This window comes from Pelodiscus sinensis, chromosome 1 (genome assembly GCF_049634645.1).
Source record: "Pelodiscus sinensis isolate JC-2024 chromosome 1, ASM4963464v1, whole genome shotgun sequence".
Classification (NCBI taxonomy): domain Eukaryota; kingdom Metazoa; phylum Chordata; order Testudines; family Trionychidae; genus Pelodiscus; species Pelodiscus sinensis.
In genome coordinates this window covers 210,172,548-210,186,238 of record NC_134711.1, presented here as the reverse complement: position 1 = coordinate 210,186,238, position 13,691 = coordinate 210,172,548, and the positions used below count along the sequence as shown (strand labels likewise).

The 13,691-nt window shown below is 42.8% G+C and overlaps 1 protein-coding gene across 4 annotated transcripts in view; it reads left to right on the top strand.

The window, feature by feature from the left end:
- The window catches only part of NHS (NHS actin remodeling regulator), a 373,181-nt gene that overhangs the window by 268,859 nt on the left and 90,631 nt on the right, over nucleotides 1–13,691 (top strand). Inside the window, exon 1 of one of the 4 annotated variants that reach the window (XM_006113361.4) lies at nucleotides 3,230–4,281. The exons of the other annotated variants lie outside the window; for them this stretch is intronic. Within the exon in view, the coding sequence (XP_006113423.2) occupies nucleotides 4,248–4,281 (34 nt within the window). The 5' untranslated portion in view covers nucleotides 3,230–4,247. Of the gene's footprint in view, nucleotides 1–3,229; nucleotides 4,282–13,691 lie in introns of those variants that run through there. 4 annotated transcript variants of the gene reach the window in all.

The following is a 13,691-nucleotide window of genomic DNA, read 5'->3' as shown; positions in this document are numbered from 1 at the left end:
TTGACCAATAAGATTGACAGTGTGCTGTAGTAGTCACATAGGTTGTACGAAGCTTTCTTTAACCCGTTAACAGAGCCAAATTCTGCCATTACAATGAATCCTTGGTAAAATGACTGGAGTTGCATTGATGTAACTTAAGGCAGAATTTGTTTCATGTAGTTTAATCATATGAATAGCCATCAAAGAGTTGTTCATTATCTATCTTGTAGGGTTACAACAGAGTTACTGTTAACCAAGTTTTATGAAATGGTGCCTAAACAATCAGGAACATTGATCTGGTTTCAGACTTGAAATGGAAAACAAACTATAGGAAAGTAAGAAGTTCACTCTTTCCCCGGTACCTAGTATGTCATTGTCAGAAACCTCAATGTTCCCTGATTGTCTCTGCAAATGTGTGCTCATAGCCCATTCAAAGCAAAATGTATCTGTTGACAAACTCCACTTGACATAGAATCCAGGTTTATCTCTTCAGGATCCTCTTTTTGTGTCCCTGTTTCTCTTCAAATACTTTATTGGGACTGCTATAGCTAATACTGTAAATATTTGTTAGAACTGGCAGACAGACACATTAAAAATAGAATAACCGTCAAGAAATGCAGCGTTCATTTTCTTGGTTTGCAAAAATAGCAAGCGAGATTTTTGTAGAGCTGGTCAGAAAATGGATTTTTCTTTTCCCCGTGGAAAATGTTATGAAAAAAAAGTTAACTCAAAAAATTGCAAACCAAAAACTTTGGCTGCAAAATTTCTGCTAAATACAGAAAAGCCACTTCAGTGCCCTTGTAGGACTTACATTTTGGGTTCCTCCTGCCCACATTCCCCTTTATGGGCCAGGTTCCATGGCCAGACTACATCTTCCATGATGCATCACAGTTCCCCTCTTAGGTACATCTAAATAGCAGGACAAAAGTCAAATTAAGCTACATAACCTGAGCTACATCAATTGGTAAGCTGAAGTTGAAATAGCTGAATTCGGCTTTTGGTGCTGTCTACACAGCAGGAAGTCAAAGGAAGAATACTCTTCCTTTGACTTCCCTTACTCCTTATAAAATAAGGGTTACAGGAGTCAGAGTAAGAAGTCCGCTAGCTTGACATTATTTCAAAATAATGGCTTGCTGTGTAGACGCGCTTTGTTATTTTGGGATCATGTCAGTTATTCTGAAATAATGCTGCTGTGAAGATGTACCCTTATTGAGCCTACACGGTGCCTCATGGGTGTCCCAGGTTATTGTGCAGCATGGGACATGTAGTCTGGCTGGGTAGCTTGGTCCAGAGAGGAGAATAGAGGTATGAAGCATTGAACTATAAATCCTATGGGATATTTCTAAACTGAAATTCTTCAAGGCTATGTCTACACTGGCCGCAAGTTCCGGAAAAGTCATGCAAAGCAGGTAAGTCAGAATAGGGAAATCCGCGGGGGATTTAAATATCCCCCGCGGATTTAAATAAAAATGTCCGCCGCTTTTTTTCCGGCTTGGGGAAAAGCCGGAAAAAAGCGTCTAGACTGGCACGATCCTCCGGAATAAAGCCCTTTTCCGGAGGATCTCTTATTCCTTCTTGAAAGTACCATTTGTACAGCAAACTAACTTGAAAGTAGGAATAAGAGATCCTCCGGAAAAGGGCTTTATTCCGGAGGATCGTGCCAGTCTAGACGCTTTTTTCCGGCTTTTCCCCAAGCCGGAAAAAAGCGGCGGACATGTTTATTTAAATCCGCGGGGGATATTTAAATCCCCCACGGATTTCCCTATTCTGACTTACCTGCTTTGCATGACTTTTCCGGAATTTGGGGCCAGTGTAGACGTAGCCCAGGAGTCAGATGGAGCATTCCAGTTTTGGGATGTTCTGTTTTTCGATGGAATGCAGGCATTTTTTTGCAACAGATTTTTAGCAGAAAACCTAATTTTCTGCCAGACAACAGTTTTGATAGAAGATTTTCAGTCAGCCCTAGATTTTAGTGCTCCTGAAACGAGGGACTGCTATCACTATCTTAAAACCACTGTAGACTATGTGAAAGCTCTGCTGATGCACATCAGTTTTGACCTGCAACATTTTACTTACCTAGTTCTGACCTTCTCTTGAAGCAAGACTGTGCAAAGGCATAGTTAGTTTGCTGTACAAATGGTGCTCAGTCTGTGAATGTCAAAAACTTTCGTGACCCCATCCAGGTTTTGCAGCAGGTCTTTTTTCCAAAGGTTGAAGGGCTAGCTCACTGAGCCACCAAACTCTCAATTAAGTTTCAACATCTGGTTTGATTCTCTGCAGATAAATAGCAGCTTTGCCACTAACAACAAAAACTTAATTCATCGTGGTTTGCTCAAGTACTCAGAGCAAATATTTTTCCTTTGCCGTTGGGGTCATTCTGAGGGAAAAACAGGGTTGGAGATATTTCAACTCTTTTAAAATTATTATTACTTCCTAGAGAAAATAAAATGTAAAGCACCTTTTCCTTCCATTTGTGAGATGATTTTTATGGGGAAATTGCTGGCCCTGGATGGAAACATTGTTGACTAAGGATCAGGAAAGATGATATGAGTCAATTTTGTTTAAAGAAAGCAATCATTTTTAAATCATGCCTAAATAAAGCCTCATAAAATGGTGCAGTCTGCTTTTCTCTGTCTCTCTTTTCCTCTTTCATTTTCTCCCCCTAAAGCATTGCCAAGGCTTACACATGAAGGGAGGGGAGCGAGTCTGTGAGTCTTGCAATTATAAGTATTTTAGGAAATGGCCATGGCTGTATAAGCCGCTGATTCCACTTATTGATGTTTGGAAGGCTGAAGTTTCTATGTAGGTCATGTTCTCCAAGGCTGCTGCCTCTATTACAGCCAGACCTTCTGTTGACTTGGGCTGTCTTAATGCATCAAAGAGCCTCTGCTATGCTTCAGTTCCTGTTCTGAACTCAAGTTGCACCTTTCAGCTTTTGCTTATAATCACTGAGGTGGGTAACCTACCAATGGGAATTCAAGCATTAAGCAGTTACTTTTTAATTCACAAAGCAGGAGAAGAGGAAGGAAAATTCTTGTCAGGTTGTTAGTATTATACATTTTTAAATCTCTTCGTAAATCCCTGTCTCCACTCTTTTTTTTTTCTTTTTTGGATTATGAACATCATAATCCAGTTACTGGCATCAAAGATAATGAGAGGTGAATCCTAAAGAACAGTTAAGATTCTTTTGTTAAAACATCATTTAAAAAAAAAAGGAAACAGGCCAATACAAAAATAAAAATATTAAACCTGTGAGGGAATTTTTCCATATCTCTGTACAGAACACTAATATTACTACTACTAATAATAAAACAACAGATACCATTTTGTGATGGGATAGCTCACCTGTTCAGCAAATGAATTATGTGTCTAATTTGTTGTTCTTGTTTAATTTAGGTTGACACAATCTTTCTCCTTGCTGTGGTGTATGGCATTATGCACACAATGCTGATCAAAAATACAGCATTTTAGAATGCTCAGTTGATTACTGACCCAAGCCAGCTATTGAGGAAGGCATTGCATTGGGAGGGCATTTCAAATTTGTTCTCTTTATTCCAGTTTGTTTCAAAATGTGGATTCTGCTCCCTGTTACATCAGTGTAAATCCAAAGTAATTCCAGTGACTGGAAACGGAATTTGATAGATGTTTTATAATTGTCCCCTTTCTAGATATTTCTCAAGCAGCTATGGTCAGGATAGAATGGGAGACAGTGTGTCTCAGCATATAGCCTGTGCTGATTATAGCAAAAAAAAATTTAATTGGTGATGCAACAGTTTGATTTTTCTCTCTGGTCTTTCTACTGCCTCAGTTAATTTTTATACATTTCCACATCTCCCACTACTAAAGGATTGTGTTCAGATATCTGCTGTTCGACCACAGCACTCACCAAATAAGATCAGACTTCCAAGATTCTTTAAGGGCAGGAAAGTGTTAAATCCCTTGTGATGGAGAGTAAGAGCAGAGTGGGATTACTGTTCACTACTCTGATTTGCCATTCTGCTGGACCGTGAAGAGATTAGAAGGACCAAGGACTTGGGCTAAACCATCTGTACATCTAGAAGGGGAGTCTGGAGGATGTACAGATGTTGAGTCAAAGTCTATGCCATCCGTGTTCCCAGAAGATTGTTTTCTGACCCTCTGCTCCCCCCCTTACTTAAGCAGGTCAGCTTTCACATATCACTGGGAGTCAGTAAATACTATGGATAAAAGCAAAGAAGCCTGTTGGGCACTGGGATATTTTCTTGAAAAACACAACAGAGTGTCCAACCATGGCTCTGGGCTGCTGTGTGCTGAAGAATGCAGGTATTTTGGTTTTAATTTGTAGAGAAGATTTCTTACTGTAGCTTTTTGGTGGGGGAAGGGTTTCCCCTCTCCCAAATCTCCTGTCGAGAAAAGTTTGGTTTCCCAAATAAAATAATACCTCACTGTAAAGTTGCTCCTGTTTTCCATTTTAAGCACCAAGGAATGCAGTAAAGTTTCAGCAACAGGTAGCTCCTGTCAGACTTGATTTAAAGTGTCAGAACTTTTCAACTTTTGTCCTTGCTCTTTGAAATGCTGGTAAGTGGGCTTTTGGAGTTTCATTTTATGATTCTATTTTGTTTGCACGTAGCAGAGATTTGTATGAACAGTGCAGTCACTAAGCACTAACAGCCCTTCACTGTCAGCTACTAGGCAGGATTAAAGAATACAAAGGAGCTGTCTGCACCATAATCAGTCTGTCAATAGCCACCAAGTATGGAATGAGCTTGGGGGTTCTCTGGTTTTTTGTTGGCCATTCCCAATGTGAGGCTCTTAATATTGGGTGATGTGTTAATGGGTGAATATTAGGCATCTGGGCATACTGTGATGCTTTTATTTTTTATCTCCTGCCTTTATTTAGTGTCATAAAAAATGCCAACACTGGTATCGCGTAATCACTGCCTTGATATTATCTGTGGAATCAGGTTGTATTGGTTTTTGGTTTGTTAAATTCTGCTGCCACGGAGAAACAGTTCCATTTGCTCATCACAGTAAAAGTGCAGACTGGGCAAGATTATTTGTCGAATGAAACAAAAAAATAAAGACCCCAGGCAAAACACCAGTTCAGTCACACATTTTTGCATCAGATGCATGATCAGTTTAATAAGGGAGATCCATCTACTGCTTGGAGGGAAGAAAGCTGGAGGGAGGGATAGTAAAAGATGAGGAGAAGGGCTTGATTTGTTATGCTTGACAGCTGGCTCTTTCAGCTTTGTTTCTCCACCATTAAAGGGTCTGTGGGGTTGATTTTTGTTTTGTTGCTAAAACTCTTCAGTGTGAAATCTATGGATGTCTGATAAGGACTAAACACACTAATGTGCAAACGTGTGTGTGTGTGTGTGTGTGTGTGTGTGAAAGAGAGAGAGAGACTGTTACTAGCATGCAGGTGCTAAAAGGATTAAAGGGAAGGTCAATAACATATCACTTAACACAGTGGCAGAGGTTGACAACCTTCAGCTAAGGCAAGTGAAAGCCAAGAGTGCAGACTGACATGCCAAGTGTTACTGTCTTAATTCTTTCTCCTTATACTCTCCTAGGTGTCTCTTTTGACACATTCAACACAACCTCCCCTCTTTCTAGCTCCTCCCCTAGCATGACACGGAGCAGTGACTGTTGCCATAGGGTACATCTACACTTGCTCCCTAGTTCGAACTAGGGATGCAAATGTAGCCGACCGAAATTGCTAATGAATCAGGGATTTAAATATCCCGCGCTTCATTAGCATAATCTCGCCCGCACGCTATTCCGCTCGCTGGCTGATTCAAACCAGGAAGTGTGCTCCGGGACGTGTTAGTTCGAATCAAACCCCTTGGTTCGAACTAATGTTACTCCTCATTTTTTGCTGGTAAGTGGGCTTTTGGAGTTTCATTTTATGATTCTATTTTGTTTGCATGTAGCAGAGACTTGTATGAACAGTGCAGTAACTAAGCACTAACAGCCCTTCACTGTCAGCTAAACCATTTTTTGAGGAGTAACGTTAGTTCGAACCAAGGGGTTTGATTCAAACAACGCAGCCCGGAGTGCACTTCCTGGTTCGAATCAGCTGGCGAGTGGAATAGCATGCGGGTGAGATTATGCTAATTAATTGTGGGATATTTAAATCCCCACTTCATTAGCAATTTCGGTCAGCTACATTTGCATCCCTATTTTGAACTAGGGAGCAAGTGTAGATGTACCCATAGTGTGACACCAATTGGTGGAAGTTTTCTCACTGCAGTCGCTGCAGAACTGCCACTGGGATTGTTTTATGAAAAAGATACGTGGTTTACAGCGCCCATGATGTCCATCCAGTTCTGAAGCAGTAGTGGCTACTGCTATAGCAAACTAGCCACACTCAACCAGCCAAATAGCCATATGTGCCTAGTGGCTAGTGTGTTGGACACCACAGGAAATGAAACACCACGAAGAATAATCTTCCAGTCATGGTATGCACGAGAAAAGTTGTTTATAAACATTTTCCAGATACTTTCAGAGCTTCTGACCCAGCTAAACTAGTACCCTAATAATAGTTATTTTTTAAAAAAGTTTCTACTACGGATATGAATGATTAACTAGTTAACCAGAGGGGGCTGGAGCAGCTCTCCGCCTGCCGCGGTTAGGCAGCACTCCAGCCCAGCCAGAGCACCCCCTGTCGATGGCAGGCCTGGCCCAAGCCCTCCACAGGCAGGGGCACTCCAGCATAGCTGGAGTAGGTGGGAGGGACCTCCTGGGATCCTCCGCCCGCTCCTCCTTTAATCAGTTAACCAGTTAAACATTACATTTAACCAGTTAACCAATTCAATGGGATTTTACATCCCTAGTTTCTACATAGGTCTCTGCAGATTTCATTTTATACTGTTACTGAAGTGTGATCACTTGGTTTTCTGCCTCAAGTAAGCAATATGTTTTGTTCCAGATGTTGTTGTTAACTGACTCATCTTGTGAGAATAGTTCATATGCTCATTTGCTGTTTCTGAAAGTGTAAACAGCATTAGTGTATTTCATACACTATATAGTAATAAGAACAAAGAGTGAGACAGATTCTGCCAGCTTTAGGCCTTGCCTTCACAAGGAAGATGAATCCGTTTAACTTTAATCAGTTTTAAAACAATGTATTTAGAACTGGTACAAACCTCTGTGCTGATAGTTTTATTTTTGTTTAAGAGTGACTTATTTGCATTTAGCATAAAACAATCTTGAGCCCTTGCCTACATGAGAAAATGGCACTGGTTAAACTACATTTTCAATTGATTCAATAAAACTGATGCAGGCTCATGTGAATATGCTTATTCCTGAATACACAACTCTTATTTTTACTTAGCTTCATTTATTTAGGAATCCGTTTAAAGTAAATTGAAATAAACCACTATCAAACCAAAGCAGAAATGTACACACAGGGGTTTGTATCAGTTTTATCAGTTAAATGAGTTCAGCTTTGCATGTGGACAAGCCCTTATTCCTCCAGTAGTCACAATGAAATCACTTCATTGATGAAATCAGTGGGACTTCTTAAACTACTAATCAATGTGAGTCAGGGTATGAGAATTTGGACCAATGAAATTAGCAAACAAAACTAATATTACAATTTCCTTCAATCTGGCCCAAACCAGCCTGACCAAGGAAGTTCAAAACTGACCGTTTAGTTATTGCACCAACCTGACCCCTTGACATTATGACTAGGGAATGAAGTAAATATGTTACTCACCATCCCATGCTCTAGTGAGACCTTTTGCAATACCTAATCGCGGGTAAATGATGAGCTCTGAATGTCATCGCTTTTCTTGATTTAGCTGTTAAATACAAGTATACTAGTTGCATTAGCATTGTTCTGCTATTGCCGTGTCAATAGGAGTAAGTTGGTGTTATACCCCCTGGGGTCTAGTGGCAGGACCATGGGCAGTGGGCAAATGCCCAGCTGGAGAAGGCAAGCCCCACCCCTTCTGCCTGAGGCCCTGTCCATTCTGCTCACCCTGCCCCACATGGGAACAAGGCCATCCCTCAACTGCAGCGGTCAGCATTCACCCCAGGCCACTGCCCCAGGCCCCGGAGCATCCACAGATCGCCTGGTCTCCATGCTCCCAGCTGGCCAGGCATCCCAGCTGGCTGGAGCATGGGCAGTTTGGGAAGGCAGTGCCTCCCCTTGCCTATGTTACCCACCACCTGAGGGCAGGACATGGTTAATAAGAAGAAAGTGCCAGATCTCACCCTATTGCTCCATTGGTGTGCAAGGAGGGGCAGCAGGATGTAAGAAGCCTTTTACCACTTGCACCCCTGTTCAGCAGGAGGGCATGGTTTTACTCCCTGAGGTGCTGAGATGGCCAGTGAATCTACCTGCACGTGCAGCACACAGCTCACACCAATCTCTGGAAACATAAAGCAGCAGGGATGCTCTTCCTGCTGTTGGTGATGCAAGAAGGAATTCAGCCTTCCGGGTGTAACGTCACATCAGCGATGTCCCCTGGGATGATGCAGCTCGGTGCTACTCCCACTGCATGGTTGTGCCTTAATGGCACAAGCGAGCCCATGCTATTTTATTTATTTGTATTATTGTAGGACCCACAATGTCCATTGCACTTCCAAACATGTAGGATGGCACATTCCCTCTTCCAAAGAACTTACGGTCCAGGGAAGTACCAAATCTAAAGGCCAAATCCTGACTCAAACATTGCTCGGGGTCCCAAGAGAACTCATTCTTACCATGGGGCATGCATATCAAAGGGCCCCTCCAGAAAGGATCCTACGCCCTCCTACTTTCTGTTGTTCCGAGGTCATCTTTTTACCCCTGTATCTTAACCCTGCTCTCTTTCTGAGGGTCTGATCCAACTCTCACTAGCTCACTGAAAGCCTTTGTAGTCACTTTACTGGGATTTGGATCAGGCTCTTGTCATTAGTATGGGACACAATGCACAGGAAGATGCACAGGATTCTGGCCCTGATCCACTAAAGCACTGAAACACATGCTTCACTCGTAAGTATGTGGCAAGTCCCATTGACTGCAATATATTCCAGAATACAATGGCTTTCCAAATACCCTTTTAACTTAAAAGAAGACTGGGGCCACTCCACATGTGTGTTGGATATTGATCTATCGTAATGTGGGGGGGATATTTTGTCTTGTCTGAACCTTGGTGTATGGTGGGCATTTTGTCTTCTATGAGCCATAACACTGAAAGCAAAGGTCCGAAACCTCTTGGAGCTGCTGTCAGTCATTTGCAAATTAAAGGCTATTACAATAAATTGTTTTATTATTAGAATTGACATATCTGATTCACCTGAATAATATCCTTCAACTTGCTGACAAATGGCGGCCTTAGTGGTGCTTGACTCTGTGGCATGCAGGAGCCTTAGCTGCAGAGCTGTACCTGTTTCTATTCTGCATAAGCAATTAGCAGATGAACCTTACCCAGTAAGCACGAAACATTTTGTTTAAATATTAAACAGAAGCACTGTTGATGAGTAAACCAGTATTTAAAGCAGGCCAGCAACTAATTAACAGTCCCTCACACTGATTTCAGTACTCTCCTTCATTAACAAGGAGCTGAATAATTCTCTAACTAGATGGGCTGCAAAATTTGTTTCTGGGTTTAGGTTTGAAATTCGAAGGCCATTTCAACCCAAAGTGAGAGTGCTCGGCTTTGGGTCCTTTATTGAGGTAGGTCATAGATGGCAAGATTTAGAGCGGGATTTTCCTACTCTCCAAATTAGGGTGATTAGAATCAAGATGGTAGCCCAGCTCTTGGATTGCTGCTTCTTGATATTGTTGCTGGGTTTTTGTTTGTTTTTGTTTCGTTCCTAAAATCATAGAGCTAGAAGGGACTGCAGGGGTCTGCTCGTATTCAACCCCCTGCCAAGATGCTTTGTGGGTTTTTTTATTTTGTTTGTGGCAATCCACTAAAAAATGCTGAGATTCTTTGAGGCTCAGTTGAATCAGGTGTATAAGGCAGCACCCCGAATAAACTAGGAAGCAGCGTGTGCTTCCATCAGCCTAAGGCACTGCCTGATTCCTGTCCATGTGCACAGGATGCAGAGGATGTAATCGCATCTGTGGAGGCAACTTAAGACAATTGCGCCTTGTTCTGCCATCCATCACCACTGAGAACAGCCTAGCTCCATCTCCATGGAACTCTCTTCAGATAGCTGAATCCACTGTAATCCCGAGGTCCTTTTCTGCAGAGCTGCTGCTTAGCCAGTCCGGTCCACAGCCTGTAACAATGCTTGGGATTCCTCTGTCCCAAGTTCAGGACTCGCCCAACTTGTCCTTGTTGAACTCATTACATTTCTTTTGTCCCAATCCTCCAGATTTGTCTAGGTCACTCCTCCCATCTTAGTCTTATCTGCGAGGTTGCTGAGGGTACAATCCATCCCATCATTCAGATCATTAATGAAGATATTGAACAAAACCAGCTCCAGGACCAACCCCTGGGGAATTCCACTTGATGCTGACTGCCAAGTAGACATAGAGTCATTGATCACAATTTGTTGAGCTCAATGATCCAGCCAGCTTTTGATCTACCTCAAAGTCCATTCATCCAAGCCATACTTTTTTTTTAAACTTTCTAGGAAGAATGCGGTGGGAGACCATATCAAAAGCTTTGCTAAAGTCAAGGTATACCATATTGTCACTTTCCCCATATCCCTGAAGCCAGTTAGCTCCTCATAAAAGGCAATCAGGTTAGCCAGGCATAACTTGCCCTTGGTGATCAGTGTTAACTGTTCCTGATCATCTTCCTCCCCTCGAAGTGTTTCAGAATAGATTTCGGGATGGCAATCTTGTGCCGCCAAAGCTCTTGCGTACACGTGATCACTAGCCATCTAGTGGCACTCAATACTCCAGCTTTGGAATTCACTGGTCTTGCGTTCTGTTTGACCCTACTGAGGAAACTGAGGAAACCAAATCAGTGCTCATGGGGTGGATTCTGGGTTTGGCTTTGAATAGCCTCGTTTCTGGTCTTGCCCTGCCACTTGATAGGGAGCAGTTGATGAAGACGAGAATCAAAAACTCAATGCAGTGTTCGTTGGTCTGTCTCAGTACCCACATGTCACTGCTGCACAGTAGGCTTGGCACAGCTGTGGGTCTGTAGAGCCACAATTTCATGTCAAACTTGATGTCATGTAGGGATGAGAATGGTTAAGCAGTTAACCGGTAAGGTGTTTGACTGGTAGGAGCTGGAGTGGCTCCCAGCTGGCCAGAACAGCCCCTGTCTATGGTGGGCTGGGCTAGCTCCCCCACCATAGCCATTTTCCTTAGCAGGGAGGCCACTCCACCTGGGCTGCAGAGGGTGGGTTGGGCTGCTCCAGCCCAGCTGGATTGGAGTGCCCCCCCTCCGCCCTCTAATCGATTAACCGATTAAACTTAATGATTAATCAATTAACCAATTAAACCGGATTTTACAGCTCTAATACCATGACATTTCAGAGGCATCTGCAGGATCCAAAAGTTGTTGGGTTATTCTATTTTTTATTGCAGTATCAACTAGGGATGCAATAGTGTAGTCGGTTACACGATTACCCAATAAGCAGACAGCTACACACACTCCCCTCCCCATTCCTGTCTTGCCCTCCCATGCCCCCCATAGCTGTGCATTTGAAATATTTTGGGAGCTGGTGCACAGCCACGCTGGCTTGTGCTGGGTCCGGTAACTACCCCTGCCGCCGCTCTGCATTTAAAGGAGCTTGAGAGTCACAGTGGAGGTAGCTGCTGGGACCCAGCAAGAGCCAGGACTGAGCCAGCATGCCTGTGTGCCAGCTCGCTAAATATTTTCAATGCAGAGCCACTGTGGGGGTAACTGATCCAGCACAAGCCAGGACTGAGCCAGTGTGCCTGCCTGTTGGCTGTCAAGCTCCTCACTGGGTGCAAATATGACAGTAACTTAAGATACTTTCATCCCTTTGACATCAATGACATCAGCTGAAGATTTGGCTACTGAATGTACATTTTGGAGAAAATGTCTTCTCTTTGCTTTACTTTATTATTGAATGACAACTAAGCTATGTTTAGACTACACTGATCTATCAGGAAAAGGTACGCAAATTGCACTCCACAATTTGCGTACCTTTTTCCGATTGCTTTTTCAGAAGAGGCTTTTCCAAAATTTGGCCTGTCTACACTGGGCCAAATTTCAGAAAAGCCTCCTCTTTTGAAAGAGCCCTTCTTCCTCGTGCAATGAGAAAGACAGGGCTTCCAAAAGGTGCGTCTTCTCTTCTGCAGGAAAAAGTGGTCCCTGGACACGGTGGAGTTTTTCTTGGGTATCCTGGAAAAACCCTGTAGTGTAGACATAACCCCAGATACCTTGCTTAGTTTACGTATAATACCCAGATTAGTTAATTGATAACTTTCCTTCATCATTATTTGCTGGATTCCTCGTAAATCAGATGTGTTCGTGCTTTCACATTGAAAAAAATATATAGAACAACTTCTGAACACCCTTGGCTTTGTGTTAACTGAAACACAGTAGCAATTTCTCAATGGGATATGAAATCCAAATGTCAAACATTGATAAGGAAGGAAACTAATGTCTCACAAATTGGGAAAAAAACGGGCCTGATGGAAATGCTCCATTTCCTTTCTTACTTGATTGCTTCCACAACTAGTCAAGAGGAAATTGTGATTTAGTTTTTCAGTGCACAGTAAATTACTCTTACAATCAACACCCTGTCTGTGTGTTATACTAACCATAGATGGCCTCTGGCCGTTAACCGGAGCCGCCGAAGTTTTTCCTCTTTGAAAGTCTCACCAGTAATTTAGAACTGAGCGATTCATTTTGAAATAATATGTACTTTAGAGTAGCCTTGGAGCATATGCAGTCAGATGTCAAGCCCATGGCTGAATGGGCTACAAATAACATAAATAAGCCCCAGACTCACATGCAGAGTTGAGTCCTTTCTAATGTTACCAATTAATGTGATTATATAGATGCACTAGTGGGATTTGCCCTCTCTGCTCAAGAAAGCAGTTAATAGTTAAAAGGAACTGACTATAGGGAAGGATTTTATTTTCTTGAGCTCATGTGTGGAAGCACATTTTACTGTGACTGATTCACTGTAACTGTCATGTTCTGTAGTCCAGTGCTGCATGGAAAGGAGTAACTGAAATGGACTAATGAAAATAGACCATTGACTTTCCTCAGAAGCTCTTTTCCTATTGTTTGGAAGGAGTTGAGGAGATGTTGCCAGGTGCTAATATGACAAGCTGTTGTGATCAAAATGCCACAACAGATCTCTGCTGGGGAATATGAAAAGGCATTGAAGATGGAAGGGTGAGGTAAAAGCAGTGAACAGTGGAATGGGGATGGTTAATATTGGGTGTAACTCAGTGGAGGGCAATCTGTGGCCCATCGGTTCTATGTGTGGTCCCCAAGTCATTTTGTTTACCATTTCTCATGCGCAGGGTTGCCAGAATCTGCTGGTTTTCATCCATGTAGTTACCTTTCCTATCGGTATTACTAAAGTGACATGTACTTAAAGCAAGGGAAGGTAAAGTGAGGTGCTTGCTGATTGCAGACCACGCTGTGGGAGCCATGCACTCCCGCTGTATCCAGTCAAAGTGCTGCTACGGTTCAACTGGCACGCCCTGCATGTTCTGGGTATGCAAGCGCACTGAGCAAAACTGACCTGTCTTCGGAGACTGTCTCGGTTATGACAATCTTGTGGCCTCCTGAAATGAAGGAGGGCCACTCATGTGGCTCACTAACTAGCCAAGGTTGCCCCTCGCCGGT